Here is a 16,464-nt window from a genome sequence, read left to right as displayed (position 1 = left end):
CCTGCCTGCTAAGGGCTCAACAAAGGAACAATGGCCTTTGCCAGCATTCTGTTTGGAAGAAAGCTGCCTCTCTAGCTCTTGCACTGGAGCCAGACAATTCAGTTCCTCTCCATATGTCCCTGGTGCCTTTTGAGCTGCTGTCCCAGTGCTGGAGCTCAGAAGTGAGTTCAAATAATCCCACTCATGGATCCTATAAGAAGGGTGCCTGAGACTCCAGTAGTCCTCCATCTCACTCGGCCACAATCCCCTCTGGTTTTTACATCCAGAAGTTATGGGGACTTCTCTTCTTGGCACTGGAGGGGCCTGGTGTAGGGCTGGGACTCTACTCCTCACGGGATATCTTCACAGCATGACATACTTCCTGATTTTTGTTCCTGATGTGTGGCTGTGGGACCAGTTTGTCTCGCGTCCCCACCCCTCTTACCAGTCTCAATGTGGCTTCTTCTTTATATCCTCAGTTATGAGACTTCTGCTCATCTAGATTTCAGGCTGTTCTGAAGGGTGGCTGTTCTGTAGTTTCATTGTTACTTTGACGTGACTGTGGGAGGATCTGAGTCCTGCGTTTATCTATGCTGCAATCTTGACTAGAACCCTCCTCCCATAGCACTATTTTCTGGAAAGAACTTAAGACTACCTGACAGGGGGCCAAAGGTCAAGAACACGGTAGGTTCTAGCTCACGTCTGATATGAGGATGACACCCCCTCTTTATATCCCTACCCTGATGACTTCCGCATTTCCAATGCATTTTCTGTAGCTCTCCCTTTTCTGTCCTATGTTTGTATTGTTTACAGTGTTTACAGACCCTGGGGGTAACATGAAAAATGTCCCACTTAATTCACTTCAGTGTTCCTTTTTTTGGCATAAATCACTAGGATCTTCCAGGGCCTTCATCATCCCAGAGACAGGTGACCAACATCGGGCAGTCAGCTTTCCTCTGAAGACTTTTGAAAAATCCTTTAGCTGATACCAGTGATTTTCAACTTTTTTCATCTCATGACACACAGGAACTAATTACTAAAATTCTGCAGCACACCAAAAAAAATTATATTTTTTTGCCTATTTGACAGTAAAAAAGGTATAATTTTGATCCATTCACAGCTGTTGTTGCATTGGCTGTTGTCATTTTTTAATTTGACAGTCTAAGGAAAAAGAGGTCAGTACCCCTGACCAGTGAGGTACAGCATGCTTTAAAAATTCTTGCAGCACACCGGTTGAAAATCACTGGTTTACACCATAATGGCTATTATGTGTGACCGCTGGAACTTATGCATCTTATTCTAGGGACACTTCCTGCTTTCTCTGACGATCTCTGGTTCACTTACTGTTTCCAAGTACCTACTTTCTTATAGACACATAGAAATACATATTTATAGAGTAAACATAGATAAACCCTTAAAAGAAGAAAATAACAAACCCTGTCTATATCTATAGAGAAATATACATACATGTTATATAAAGAGACATTTATACAAGGGAAGAAACAGAACATCTATAGTTGCCTTTGTAAAATATAAATCTAATATCACATTTCCCACCCTAGACTTGAAGCCCTTTCAATGGCTTCCCATTGCTCCAAGGATGCCTCTGGACACTGCAGTGTCAGTCTCTATGTCCCTGGGTGCCCGTCACTCTCTCTGATCCAGCTGCCCCAGCCATCTCTGAGTCCTCTTACTATCCGAACTCCCTCACCTTTGCACACGCCGTCTCTTTAGCCTCTAGTGATCCCTGCCCCCCACTGGGTTACTCAGCTTTCAGATCTTGACTTAAGCATAACCTGCACAGGAACACCCTCTGCTCCACATTCAAATCCTCCAACATACATATGTAAAGCACCATTATCACCTTTGGAGCACCTACCACATTTGGAATTTTACTTTTATGTGATTTAAAAAAAAAAATCATCTGCTTCCCCTGTAAGAGTGGAAGCTACAGAGCGCAGGGAGAATTCCTGCTTACTGCTTACTGCTGCCGAGTTCAGTGCTCGGCACATTGTAAGCACCCAACAAATATTTGAGTGACTAGATGAATAAACGAATGCAAAGCATCTTGGAGAACAGCATGCACTCAACACATGTTTACTTTCTCCTTTCCAGCCTCTAGCACACATTTCGTGCCCCTTAAAAATAGGTGCCTAATTATAAAGTGTTTCTAAAATGTCAATTTCTGTAAATATTGTTACATAGTCCTCCTTCCCACGTGCCCCTATATTCCTCTTATCTAGTATAGTGGATCAAAGCAACTTAGATCCAGGAGACAGAAACTCGTCTGATCTCAACCAACAGATCATCACCATGTGTGCAAGTCGCTTTATTTCACTTCTTCATTTCTGTTTTCCCAGTTTCCATATTAGTAACTTATCCGTGGACCACACCGTCCCACATCTCAGGATGTCACGAGGATTCACCATTTAGAAAACTCACAATGATCCACTTTTCAAATCACCCACATATTCTAAAGAAATTAGTATGACTTTTACCCCATGACAACACGAACATGAGGCAGATGTAGGATCAGTGTCCTGACAAAGGCAAAAAAGAGCCTAGGCACCTGCTTTTCTACTTCTATGTCTCTTGACATAATTTTTTGGTAGCTTGGGGTTTACATATGAATTTTTTTCTTATATAATTGTAGGACATAAACCTGATTCTAGGTGCAAAATACAGTAACTGATACATAGACACAAAATCTCCAAACTATAACGTTCCTCAATTAACTATCCATCTTACTTTTAGTTGTTTAAGAATAGAAAGACCTATGTAAATTTGATATAAATTTCAAAACAATTCATCTTTATTTATTGATTTTTAGTACAATTAAAAATTTTAATTAATTGATTTTAGAGAAAGAGAAGAAGGGAGAGAGAAAAACATCTATTTGTTGTTCTACTTATTTAGGGATCAAACCTGCAAACTTGGCATGTCAAAACAATGCTCTAACCAACTGAACCACCTGGCCATTGCTGGTGATACAGTCTAAATTCTAAGGGTTTGGGTGTAATGTGCTTATTCAACATATTTATTGAATGCCTACTAAGTGCCAAGCACAGTGCCATGAGCTGTTGTGAGTGCAGTAGATAAGACACACCTCATCTCTGCTTTCACAAAGTTTATAATCCAGCAGATGAGGCCAACATGGAGCAACATTCATAATTCTAACAAACGGTGGTAGATTCTAGCAAGTTCAGGATGCTATGAGAATGTGTCATAAGAGATGTCAGCTGCCTGGAAGTGTAGGTCAAGTTTCTTGGAGGAAGTTACCTTTTGTTTGAAACAGGCTGCCATCTGCTCGGTGTTGTGCCATGATCTTTATATCCCAATTCTGACACTTGGACATGTTAATGTCCCGATGCTTAAGTCTTCATGTGTAAAATGAGGATAATAAGCACCCAGTAGAGTCCTGGGGCATGAGAGTGAATACGGGTAAAGCACCTCTTACAGTATCAGGCACATAATAAGCCCTAAGCACGTGGTGCTTGGTATGATTGGTTATACATCAGTGTAGACCTCAAAGGAAAACTGAAGAAAAGTTCACCAATAGCTAAAGATAAATGTACACAGCAGAAACTGGACAAAGGCTCCAAATGCAAGGAACAGTTACTACTCAACACTTGTAGGGAGGCTACATGTCCTTAGTTTCAGGTGTTGGAGCATCTAATGCTTTAAGGTTGTGATAACTAGGTTCCATGGGAAGTTAATAAGCAATTTTTGGAAGTGCTCTTTCTAGCTGTAGGCTAGCGAATGCCCAGGTCCGACTTTCCAGGCAAATGTAAGATACCTGGGAAACAGCTCTCTGGCCGGAGAAGACGCAGGTTAATCCGGTTTTGTCAGGCTCAAGTGACAAACAAGTTTTATAAACCAGGTGAAAGGGTAAAGGATGAATGCTCAACTGGAGCTTTCAGTTAAGGGTCAGGAGACCTGGTGCCACCTGGATAGGGAGCTGGATGAGGGAAAACTGGTGTTTCCACCAGAGCGCACAAGGAAGCCGGCCCCGGATGCCGGCGCTCCTCCCAGGGCGCTCCCTCCCCGGACCTCCCAGGCGTTTGGATCGAGGCCATGCCCGCACCCTTCAGGTGGGTGTAGGTGATTTAGTCTGTGTACGTGACCACCGCCGAGGGGAAAGCGTGCAAGGCAGAGGGAGGGCGTGGGGGAGGCGGGGCGGGGAGAAGAGGAGCAGTGGGAGGGATGCGGGGCGCAGTGGGAGGAGTGAGGCGGGCTGAGCGGGTGGAGGAAAAGAGAAAAAGCCTCTGTGGCCAGGCGGGAGGAAGTGCGCCAGGTCTCGACTTTAGAGGCACCGCCTCTTGCTAGTGGGACAGCCAGATGAGCCCGAGATGCTGCTGCGCTTGATGTTGGGGTTGCGGCTGCGGCCGCCGCCGCCACTGCTGCTGATGCTCCTGGGGCCGCTCGGTGCCTTCTCCCGCGGCGTCCTAGCGGGACCCGCGCAAACCGAGGACGCAGTGGAGCTGGACTTCTCCACCGAGCAGCCGGTGCACCAGGTGAGCCCCGCGTTCCTGTCCCTCACCATCGACGCCAACCTGGCTACGGACCCGCGATTCCTCACCTTCCTGGGGTAAGCGCCGGCCCGCGGGGCCCTGTGCCCCTGTGCCCCCTCCTGCCCTTCTGCCCTCCATGCCCGCCGCCACTCTCCTCTCTTTTGCCACTCGGAAATTCCTTTCTCTTTCAATCTCTCTCTCTCTCTCTCTCTCTCTCTCTCTCTCTCTCTTCCTCTCTCCTCTCTCCTCTCTCTCTCTCCCTCTCCGTCTCTCTCTCTCTCTCCCTCTCCATACCGCCCATTCCTCCCGAAGTCATTCATTCGGCAGGTGTTCAGTGAGCGCCGGAAGAGGGACTCGGGCTAGCGCACCTGGAGGGCTGTGAGCGCTTGAATTTGCCGCACAGTGTAGGGCAAGTCAGTCTCCTAACACTGTTAGGAGGGGTTTGGGAAAAAAGATAGATGGAAAGACTTCAGGGGAGAATACGCTTACTCTGTATACATGCTTTAAGATTATATATATAATATATATTATGTATTTTTACAGGTAAATTAAGCATAAGGTACAGCGATTTCTGCTATTACACTTTTTAAAAAACATTTTCTTTAGGATTTTACAGGGGCAGGGCGGTGGGGGGCAGTGAGAAGTACCAATTCAAAGTTGTTTTAGTTTAGTTGTTTATCACTTGCTTGTCGCTTGTGATATGTGCCTTGACCAGGCAAGCCCAGGATTTCCAACCCATGGCTTCAGCATTCCAGGTCCACACTTTATCCACTGCGCCACCACAGGCCAGGCCCGTATTACACTTTTAAAGAAAATCTAAATATTAAATAAATAGGACCTAGGAGACTATTCAGTGCCTTACAGAGCCTTAAAAGAAAAATATCTCTCCAAGATGAGGCTGCAGAATGTAACACTGCTTTATCAGCTCTACTTTTTGCCTCACAGCAAAAAGACCAAACCTGGTCAGGTTCACTGGCCCTTGCCCCACGAGTGCAGGCTGATCCCAAGATAGACAGCTGCAGGGACAGTCCCAGTCATCTTGGCCACTCATCTAGGTCATGAGAGCCTCCAGAGATGACATACCTCAACCAACCCAGACAGCTGGGTATCTTGCCATTGCCAACCACCTACGTGCTGTCTTTCCTGTGCCCGTGCTATCAGCTGCCATTACTAATTTCAGTCATCTATTTTGCAAGTAAAAGCAGGTAGCCTACTGTTTAAGGGATTGGCAGTCAGGTCACCCTGGCTTCATTCTCAACTCTGCCAAAGCTGGGTGGCTTCATTTTTACCGGTTGCTTGGCAATGCCGAGGCTCAATTTCTTCACTTGTAGGATGGAACTTCTATAAAACTTTCTTGTAGGATTGTAATGGGGATCTGATGAAATAACATATAAGGACTTAGCACAGTGTTGGACACAGAGTGGTCACAATTTAAACTAACTGTTTCCTCCTGGAAAATGGGAAATATTTGATAACCATTCACTAGTTCTCAGTGTATCTTTGGACCTTAGTTAACTTCCATCTTTCCCCTTATGGCAAAAAAGAACATCTTGGTGGAGAGAGTCCCCACTATTTGCCTTCCTCCTTAGGGCTAGGAAGGTAATACAGGCAGCAACTGGTTGAGAAATTTTTTTAAAAAATTACTCTGGAGAAACTAAAATATAAGGCTACATATCTGAGGACCCCAGGCCTAGCTTGGGGGTGGAGAGGGAAGAGAGAGTGTGAGGTGCTTGACTGACAACAAAGGCATTAAGTAAATGACCACTCACTGAAATGTGAGAGCTCAGATCTTGTTCTGCTGCTACCCCAGCATCTGCCCCACCCCTCCCCAAAGAGCATTTGGGGATACCTTCCTGGAGAAATAGGTTCAAAAGAAAAACCTTATAGTATGACTTTTGGGGTCCAGGCCTGATCACCCTGCCGTTAAGCTAACCAGTTGGTGAGGACCCTCAGCCCCAACACACACAGAACTTCCAGTTTGCAATTTAGTAGGGTGATCCCTTTGCCTCTTCTTAAATCCATCTCGTAATATCCCATCGGGCTCTTTCTTCCTCCCTGGCCCCCACCTTTTTGTTAAAGCTTGGAGGATAATGGAAACTAAAAAAAGGCTGGCATGCAATAAAACTGTCTTTTGGTTTATGGAGCACAGTATATTCCTGTTCGTACCAGCTTCTCTCCAGGGCTGGCTCCTGGCCACTCCAGATCCCTTCCTTCGCAGAGGCTTCTTCCATGCCTACTCCCCGGAGGCCTCCGCAACCACATCCACACTATTCCCAGCGGAGACCTGAAAGACTGCAGCTCAAAACAGCAGGAGCTCGTTCTACTTCTCATCTAAGACCTAGCTTCTGAAAAAGGGTCTGAGGGTCTGACCCCCTAGCATGGTTAGCACGGTGTCCAGAGTATGCATAGAAGACAAAACTCAGCTTGTATCTGTTCACAGGAGGAGAAGGTTGAGAGAGGCATTGTTTTATGACAGTTCCTCAAAAGTGAGGGTTTTGGGGTGAAGATGACAAGCTGAGCAGATAAAAACTGAAGTAATGAGAGGAAGGAAGTAATAAACATAGCTGATGCTAATCAAGCTCTTGTTATATGCCAGGCGCTATTCTTAGCACCTCCCAGGTATTAATTCATTTAGTCCTTCCTACAAAACTCTGAGGTCAGCCTGACCAGGCGGTGGCACAGTGGATAGAGCGTCGGACTGGGATGCGGAGGACCCAGGTTCGAGACCCCGAGGTCGCCAGCTTGAGCCCGGGCTCATCTGGTTTGAACAAAAAAGCTCACCAGCTTGGACTCAAGGTCGCTGGCTCGAGCAAGGGGTTACTCGCTCTGCTGAAGGCGCATGGTCAAGGCACATGAGAAAGCAATCAATGAACAACTAAGGTGTTGCAACTCGCAATGAAAAACTAATGATTGATGCTTCTTATCTCTCCATTCCTGTCTGTCTGTCCCTGTCTATCCCTCACTCTGACTCTCTCTCTGTCTCTGTAAAAAAATAAATAAAAATTAAAAAAACCCCAAAAAACCCTCTGAGGTCAGTACTATTATTATCCCCATTATAAAAACTAAGAGATTGAGGTGTAGGGAGATTCAATAACTTGGGCATAGTCAGCAAGCTATTAGAGGGAGGAGCAGAGTTTGAACCCTGATGCTAATTACAGAGACAAGAGTACACAAAAAGAAAGTAAAGCAGTTTATAGTTTTTTTCTTTTATTTTTTTATTTAATTATTTATTTTGAAAGAGACGAACAGATAGAAAGGGAGAGAGATGAGAAGCATCAACCTGTGGTTGTGTCACTTTAGTAATTTATTCATTGCTTCTCATACGTGCCTTGATGGGAGGGGTGGCTCCAGCTGAGCCAGTGACCCCTTGCTCAAGCCAGCAACCTTGGGCTTCAAGCCTGGGATCCTGGGATCATGTTGATGATCCTACGCTCATGCTGGTGACCTTGCGCTCAAGCCAGATGCACATGCGCTCAGGCCAGTGACTTTGGGGTTTCGAACCTGGGTCCTCAGTGTCCCCGATTGATGTTCTATCTACTGTGCCATCACTGGTCACGCAGTTTATATATATATATATATTTTAAGACAACAGTATAGATTGTGGAAAAGAATTGCCTGAGGCAAATTGAGAAGATTAATATAGTGAAAAGACGTACTCACCTGAGATCAGGAGAATCAGGGTCTAAGCCTCGAAGGCACTCCCAAAGAGGCCTGAGCAGATTTAATCAGAAGGCATGGTTCTGTTTCCATGATGGCAACAGATGTTTATTTTTCTCATTTGCAATTAGAGAACACAAAATACACAGAATGCAAATGCCAATGACAGAACAATCTAGAACTTTAAAGGACCATCTTATCAATTTGCCTCCCCCCTCAACTGCCCCCCAGAAGTAACTAATCAACACACCAGTCCAAAACTTCCTAAGCCTGACTTTGTATGGAGCTCTCAAGAGGCCTTAGCCCTTTAAGATAGGAGGATTGAGCCTGACCAGGCAGTGGCGCAGTGAATAGAGCATCAGACTGGGGTTCCAAGGACCCAGGTTCGAGACCCCGAGGTTGCCAGCTTGAGCGCGGGCTCATCTGGTTTGAGCAAAGCTCACCAGCTTGGACCTTAAGGTCGCTGGCTCAAGCAAGGGGTTACTCGGTCTGCTGAAGGCCCGCGGTCAGGCACATATGAGAAAGCAATCAATAAGGTGTCACAATGCGCAACGAAAAACTAATAATTGATGCTTCTCATCTCTCTGTTCCTGTCTGTCTGTCCCTGTCTATTCTTCTCTCTGACTTTCTCTCTGTCTATAAAAAAATAAAATAAAATAAAAAGATAGGAGGATTGAGACCAGCACTGCCCAATAGAAATAAGATGTGGGCCCTGGCCGGTTGGCTCAGTGGTAGAGCGTTGGCCTGGCGTGCAGAAGTCCCGGGTTCGATTCCCGGGTTCGATTCCCGGCCAGGGCACACAGGAGAAGCGCCTATCTGCTTCTCCACCCCTCCCCCACTCCTTCCTCTCTGTCTCTCTCTTCCCCTCCCGCAGCTGAGGCTCCACTGGAGCAAAGATGGCCCGGGCGCTGGGGATGGCTCCTCGGCCTCTGCCCCAGGCTCTAGAGTGGCTCTGGTCGCAACACAGCGACGCCCCAGAGGGGCAGAGTATCGCCCCCTGGTGGGCAGAGCGTCGCCCCCTGGTGGGCGTGCCAGGTGGATCCCCGTCGGGCACATGCGGGAGTCTGTCTGTCTCTCCCCATTTCCGGCTTCAGAAAAATACAGAAAAAAAAAAAAGAAATAAGATGTGAGCATCATATGCAAGCTACAAGTGCAATTTTATATTTTCTAGTAGCCATGTTAAAAAAAATGGTAAAAAGAAACAGGTGAAATTAATTTTAATAATATATTGTATTTAACATGAAATATTATTTCAACCTGTAATCAGTGTAAAAATATTAATGAGATATTTCACATTCCTTTTCAAACCAAGTCTTCAGAATCAGGTGTGTATTTTATACTCATGACACATCTCAAATTCAGGTTAGATGAGCTTCATTTCCAGTGCCCACAGCCATGTGGGGCTCATGGTTACTGCATTAGACAGTGCAGTCCCATTTCAATCAAGCCAGGTCCATTAATACAAGGTAAAAGGCAGAGTGCTGAGTCAGTGACAGAGATACTGCTCACAGAAATTAGGGGATATTTCAAAATGAATATGAAGTGATAAAATATCCCCTAATTTCGTGAGCAGTATATTAGTCTACACAGTAGTATTACGGACTAACCAGCGACAGCAATAGCAATGCAACTGTGCTTGCTGTTTTTCTTCAGCAAAGTTCATCCCTTTTTGCCAATTTGATAAATATTTTTTATTTATTTATTTATTTATTTATTTATTTATTTATTTTTTACAGAGACAGAGAGAGAGTCAGAGTGAGGGATAGACAGGGACAGACAGACAGGAACGGAGAGATGAGAAGCATCAATCATTAGTTTTTTGTTGCACATTGCGACACCTTAGTTGTTTATCGTATGTGCCCTGACCACGGGCCTTCAGACTGAGTAACCCCTTGCTCGAGCCAGCGACCTTGGGTCCAAGCTGGTGAGCTTTTGCTCAAACCAGATGAGCCCGCACTCAAGCTGGCTACCTCGGAGTCTCGAACCTGGGTCCTCAGCATCCCAGTCTGACGCTCTATCCACTGCGCCACCGCCTGGTCAGGCTGATAAACATTTTTTAATGATCATTTTTCCATTGACTTGAGAGAGAGAGAGAAAGGAAGGGAGAGAGAGAAAGAGAGGGGAAAGAGAGGGTTGTGTGCTCATTGCTATTGTATGTGCCCTGACCAGAGATCGAATCTATGACCTTGGCGCTCCAGGAGGACACTTAATCCACTGCACCATCCAACCAGAGCTTAATAATCACTTTTGATAATCAGATTCTTGTATCTCCACTGAAAAGTTGCTTTTAATATTTGGAAAAGCCCTTATTATCGATGTCAAGTGCAAGGTTTGATAAGTGATGTTGAAAAGAACATAGGCCTTCTATGGGCCTGTTGCTGACAGAAATAACTCAAGAGAAACAGAACTGAGAACAACCAAAGCCATACACAAACTCACATTTTTGGCCTCTGAGAAGTGCTCCTCCCAATTCAGTGCTCATTCTTCTCTTCCCTCCCAAACCTTCCATTGTGTTCCCTGGATGGCAGTCCCATTCTCTCCTCCTCACAGAATAGTCCTGCCATCTCCTTGCCCTAAGAACTGGGCTCTTTCCTGAAGACCCAAGCAGAGAAGTAATGTGGGTCCTTCTCTGAATGAAGTGAGTAGCCCTTTGGAGTAGAAGTGGGGCAATCTCCCAAACCACAGCCCTTCTCCTGTTCCCCAGTGCAGCTGCTAGACTACTGCCCACCACAGCCTGCCCAACTCCAGGCTGCTGTGGTTCAAATCCTTATTGGCTTGGTATTTGGGGAAGATTACTTAGCTTCTTTTATTCAGGTTCCTTGTCTGTGAAATACGGATAATAGTGACACCACTTCATTGAGTGTTTTGACATTAAGTGAAATCATCTATACCAAGTTCCCAAAACACTCAGTTTACATCAGGGGTAGTCAACCTTTTTATACCTACCGCCCACTTTTGTATCTCTGTTAGTAGTAAAATTTTCTAACCGCCCACCGGTTCCACAGTAATGGTGATTTATAAAGTAGGGAAGTAACTTTACTTTATAAAATTTATAAAGCAGAGTTACAGCAAGTTAAAGCATATAATAGTAATTATTTACCAAGTACTTTATGTCGGATTTTCGCTAAGTTTGGCAGAATAAATCTTTATAAAACAACTTACTATAGTTAAATCTATCTTTTTATTTATACTTTGGTTGCTCTGCTACCGCCCATCATGAAAGCTGGAACGCCCACTAGTGGGCGGTAGGGACCAGGTTGACTACCACTGGTTTACATGAACGTGATGCATGCTAGAGATGGCCGTCACGACTCCAGCGTCAGGTTCACTGTTTCCATGTCTAGTTCTCATCCTCTGCTCCTTGTCAAGATGCTCTGCTCTCCTCTCACTTTTTGTTGATAGAAGATGGACAGTTATGTCTCCACTCCCATGCCCCTCTATCGTCCTAGATCACTCCAAGTCCGTTTAAGTAAACTGCCACTCTATTTCTTCACACCCACATTTTAAAATAATCTTGACTCGGTGTTGTACTGGAACCAGCTTGCATCAGTAAATGATGTGTATACATCTCTTTCTAACTCCACCAATGACATCAATTCCAATAACTTGAAATCAGCCCTGGTGGGAATATTTACACTGCAAAGATTAGCAAACATTAAAAAAACAGAGAAGTTTTTCTCAGGGAGCCAGCGTACTAGCACATACTGCTTCACTTCGCTTCAGCCACCAAATGCCACGGCCATGCCTTGACTCTGCATCACTAAGAACCTTTTCACATCTGAAATCTTAAAACATCTCATTCTTGGACTACACTCCTTCCTCTCTTAGCTCTTTCACTCTCTGGGTCCCACCACAAGTATTTTTTTAAGTACCTCCACTGAACAGCCTACACCTCTTTCTGCTTCTTCCATATCTGATTTTGGCTTCTTGATTTATCACATGAACTGCTTGTGTAATAATATCTACCAACTGTGGCCCTATTGTACCTGCTAAAATCCCAAACCTAGCTTAGTCTAACTATGTGTTCCTTCTTTGGAACCTATAAGGTGGCCATGAAGTCTAGAAATGGAAAGTATCATGTAATCATAAATGTTATGCCTATTAATAAGCCACTTTTATGTATTTACCTCTGCTTCCAGCCTCAGTGGCCAGACTGTATAGCTGAGCTATGGAGCTCTTGGGGGTGGACAGGACTCTTCCAGTCATGTGGATTGATGTCTCAGTATAAACAGTGGTGGGATTCAAATAATTTCAAAACTGGTTCTCAGCCCTAATAACCATTTTAAGTATAAAAAAACTATATATTGAAAGGTAGTGGATTATTTCATGCATTTAATACTTAAATAAGAACAATAAAAGAGGCACACAAAAATAAATTATGTTATAAGAAAGTTTTAAAATATTAATAAAACTATTAAATAATACCTGACAAAAACAATAAAACTATTAAGATATTTCCATATTGCTTCTTGATTGGCGTCCTCACTTACAATTTTTTCACCTATGGACAGAATGAACATTAGTACGGGTACTTAGAATACACTGTTGCTCAGAAGAACATTAAAAAAAAGTAAGGAATGTAAATTTATGATTTCCACATTGGGCAGCTGCCCAGGCACCCACCTTAGAGAGATCCCTGATTACAAGTGCCATTTTGACAACTGGTGCACCAAACTCAATAAAAAATTAGGTAACAATTCTACCAAACCAGAGCAAACCAGCTGAATACCACCACTGTCTGTATAAATCCTTGGCCTCCGAACTTACTGCTTGCTCTCTTAGTCCTCCTTAACTCTTTGTTCCCTGACGCTCTCATTCTCTGCTTCCTTCAAAATTCTGAGCCCACCTCCATGTCATTACTCTTAGTCTATGACCACATTTCTGTTTCTGAAAAACCATGACATCACTAGACAGGAACTTCCTTAGACAGACATAGCCTTCCTAACCTACAGACATACCATGGCTACGTCCAGTTCTCTTCCTTTCTCTCTGCTTAGGCCAGTTCTTCTAGATTTGCTCTGGAGCCTGTGTCCTCCTGCCTCCCAAGGACTTTGCTGTATTAGTCATCTCTTCCCTTCCCTGGATCTTTAACCTGTCCGTTTGAATTGGAGCCTCCCTCTCAGCCCAGAAGCATCCTCAAGTCTTTCCTACCTCAAACTCCTCCCTTCACATGCACCTCTGCAGCGACTGCCTCCCTTCTCCCCTCCCCTCACTCCTTCCTTACTGCCCATTCCTTCCTCTTCCACCCTCCGAATGTCCCCATCAGTGTGTCATAAGATCAGTCTCTCCAACATCATCAATGACCTTTTTTTATGGCAAAATCCAATGAACAACTTTCGATCCTTATCTTTTTATGGTTTCTGTCATGAGTTGAATTATTGGGTGTCCTCCTCCCCAATGTCTATGTTTAAGTCCTAACCCTTAGTAACTCCGTATGTGCCTTGTTTGGAAATAGTGTCATTGCACACATAATTACTTAAGAACTGGTCATATGGAATGCAACAGGTTGTAATCCAATATGACTGATGTCCTTATAAAAAGGGAAATGTGGAGACCAACATGCACACAGAAAGAACACCATGTGAAGACTAGCATTATGCTGCCGTCAGGAACTACCAGAAGTGAGGAGAGAGGGCTGGAACAGATCCTTCCCCAGTGGCTTCAGAGGGATCATTGCATGCCAACACCTTGAATTCAGATTTCTATCCTCCTAAACTGTAAAGCAATAAGTTTCCCTTGTCTAAACCACCCAGTTCGTGGTTTAAACTTTGTTACTGCAGCCCTACTAAACTAATAGTCTGTTGGAAGCATTGGGGAAGGTTGACAGTTGAAACACTTTCTCAGCTCTTTGGGCTTGCGTCACTTCCATTTCTGGGGGTTCCCCTCCCCCTCTCTAGCTTGTCTTTTTTTTTTTTACAGGGACAGAGAGAGAGAGAGTCAGAGAGAGGGATAGACAGACAGGAACGGAGAGAGATGAGAAGCATCAATCATTAGTTTTTCGTTGCGAGACCTTAGTTGTTCATTGATTGCTTTCTCATATGTGCCTTGACCACGGGCCTACAGCAGACTGAGTAACCCCTTGCTCAAGCCAGTGACCTTGGGTCCAAGCTGTTGAGCTTTGCTCAAACCAGATGAGCCCGTGCTCAAGCTGGCAAGCTCGGGGTCTTGAACCTGGGTCCTCTGCATCCCAGTCCAACGCTCTATGCACTGTGCCACCGCCTGGTCAGGCTCTCTAGCTTGTCTTAAATGTTGGTATTCCTCAGACTTCTGGCCTCAGCCTTCTTTCACTTCATGTAATCTCCTGAGTGGCCTTAACTCATTTTCGTGGCTTGAATTGCTATTCGTGCAGTGGTGTGCTAGGAACTGTGTGACAGCTGGTTCTCAGGGAGCAGGGGAGACTGATGGAAGTTTGTCTGTTTGTTTGTGTGTTTGTTTGTTTGTTTGCTTGGTTGGGAGTTTTTTCTGATTTTTGTGTTAGAAATAGTCCCACCATGGCTGATCTCAAACTGCCAACAGTTTAACAACTGGATCTCAGAAGGTAACAATTGGCTCTCACAAGCTGGTACGAGCCAGTGCAAGCTGGCTCCAGCACACCTTTGCTTTTGTGTTGGGCATAAGTGACTTATGTTGACACATACAGTAATGTAAAAATACCTGAAGACCTTTCGTTCCCCTAACAAACTGCTCTGGAAATGGAGTATCAGCAGCTGCTTTTATGTGTCCTTTTGTTATCTCCAAGTCACTGTGGCAATGACAGATTTTTTTTCCCTTTTTTCTTCCTGTTTATGATGAAAACACCTTTGGTCAATTTTGTTTTTATGACATGTTTTGCAGCTGTTTTCAATCTGCTTTTTGTCAGAGGGCATCAATATTGTATTCTCAAAATGAGAAAATGCTCCATTGTGAAGGAGGCAAACAAAAGGCCCTGAATACCAATACTTTGAAGCACGTGATTTCTTTTGCTTGGCAGGAGCCATAGCATTGGGTTTCCATTTTGTCCAGAAAACAGTCTTTGTCTGGCCCCACGTGCCCTTTCAGCAGACTGGACTCAATTGTTCACTCCCTCAACAACGCTCAGTGCCAGATACTTATCGAGCTGCTTCTCTGGGCACAGTGACGAGTCTGATGAGCCACACAGACAAGGTCCCTGCTCCCAAAGAGCTTACATCAGAGGTGGAGGCTGGGATAAAGAGTAAACCAAGAAAATAAGTAAGGAAGCTAATTTCAGAGAGTGGTGAATTCTAGGGAGGTAGTAAAGGCAGGGTGACACGGCTGAGAGAGACCCAAGGCGGAAGAGTCACTGCCACTGGGACCTAGGCTCCGTCCGGTGCTCGTGCCTCTGACCCCAGTCACGCACAGATGTGCGTCTTGTGATGCCACAGCACCTTCTCCCTGGTGCCAGTTTTCCATCACTTCCCAGAAAGCCCCAGCTTATCCCCAGCTTGCAAATACCAACTACACAGAATTAAATAAGCTTCCTCTATCATGACACACAATCAAAATGTCAAGGACGAGAATCACTACCTGGCTGAAGGCAATGGAGCTGCGTCAAGCCTGGAGTGACTCTGAGAAAGTTACTTGTATCAGTTTAGGGCCATGTCTCCACACCTGTGGGCTGGGGTTACTAGTCACCCACTCTTAGACTGAGGACTCTCCATCCTATGCCTCACCTATGTGTCTTCTGAACTCCAGACACACATGGCCAAGGGCCTAATAGAAATATGTTTCAGCCTGCTGAAATGGTAAGTGTTCCATTGGCATCTCAAATTCAACAAAACCGAGTCCCCTCCCCCTTCATCTCCAACTTCAATCTAACATCTTTTCTTCATCTCAGCAAATGATGTTACCTTCTTCCAGGATGCTATCCAAGGATAATCCTTGACTCTTCTCCAATATTTAACTAAGCAGCAAATCTGGTATTTCTATCTCTATATTACCTTGAATTTATTCACTTCTCCCCATTCCCACTGCTGTCACCTTACCTCGGCCCATTACTTTTTTCTACATTAACATTGGTTATGTTAATGTAGACACTGCAGCCTGAGAGTCTTTTCTGAAATAAAAGTCTGACAAGGTCAGTTTACTACTTTAAATCCTCTCATGACTCTCCATTGCTCTCATATACAGTTGGAACTTTTACACGTGGTGGCTTATAGGCTTTCGTGATTGCGTCAGCCTCCCCTTGCCAGTTAGCTTCTCCCAGCAGCTCCCTGCCCCCATCTGTAAGCTCCGGCCACATCTTTCAGCTCTTCAGTGGTGCCACGAGCTCTTCCGCCTCTGGTTTTTGCACACTTTCCTCTACAGTTGAAACACTTCC

The 16,464-nt window shown here is 44.8% G+C and overlaps 1 protein-coding gene across 1 annotated transcript in view; it reads left to right on the top strand.

Moving 5' to 3' along the window:
- The first annotated feature begins 4,230 nt into the window (after positions 1-4,230).
- HPSE (heparanase) overlaps positions 4,231-16,464 on the top strand; it is a 46,649-nt gene continuing 34,415 nt past the window's right edge. The window contains exon 1 of the mRNA XM_066384939.1: positions 4,231-4,567. Coding sequence (XP_066241036.1) covers positions 4,329-4,567 — 239 coding nt within the window. The 5' untranslated portion in view covers positions 4,231-4,328. The remainder of the gene's footprint in view (positions 4,568-16,464) is intronic.

This window comes from Saccopteryx leptura, chromosome 5, assembly GCF_036850995.1.
Source record: "Saccopteryx leptura isolate mSacLep1 chromosome 5, mSacLep1_pri_phased_curated, whole genome shotgun sequence".
Taxonomy (NCBI): Eukaryota; Metazoa; Chordata; class Mammalia; order Chiroptera; family Emballonuridae; genus Saccopteryx; species Saccopteryx leptura.
The sequence above is the reverse complement of the archived record's forward strand: the minus strand, read 5'-3'. Positions and strand labels throughout refer to the sequence as shown.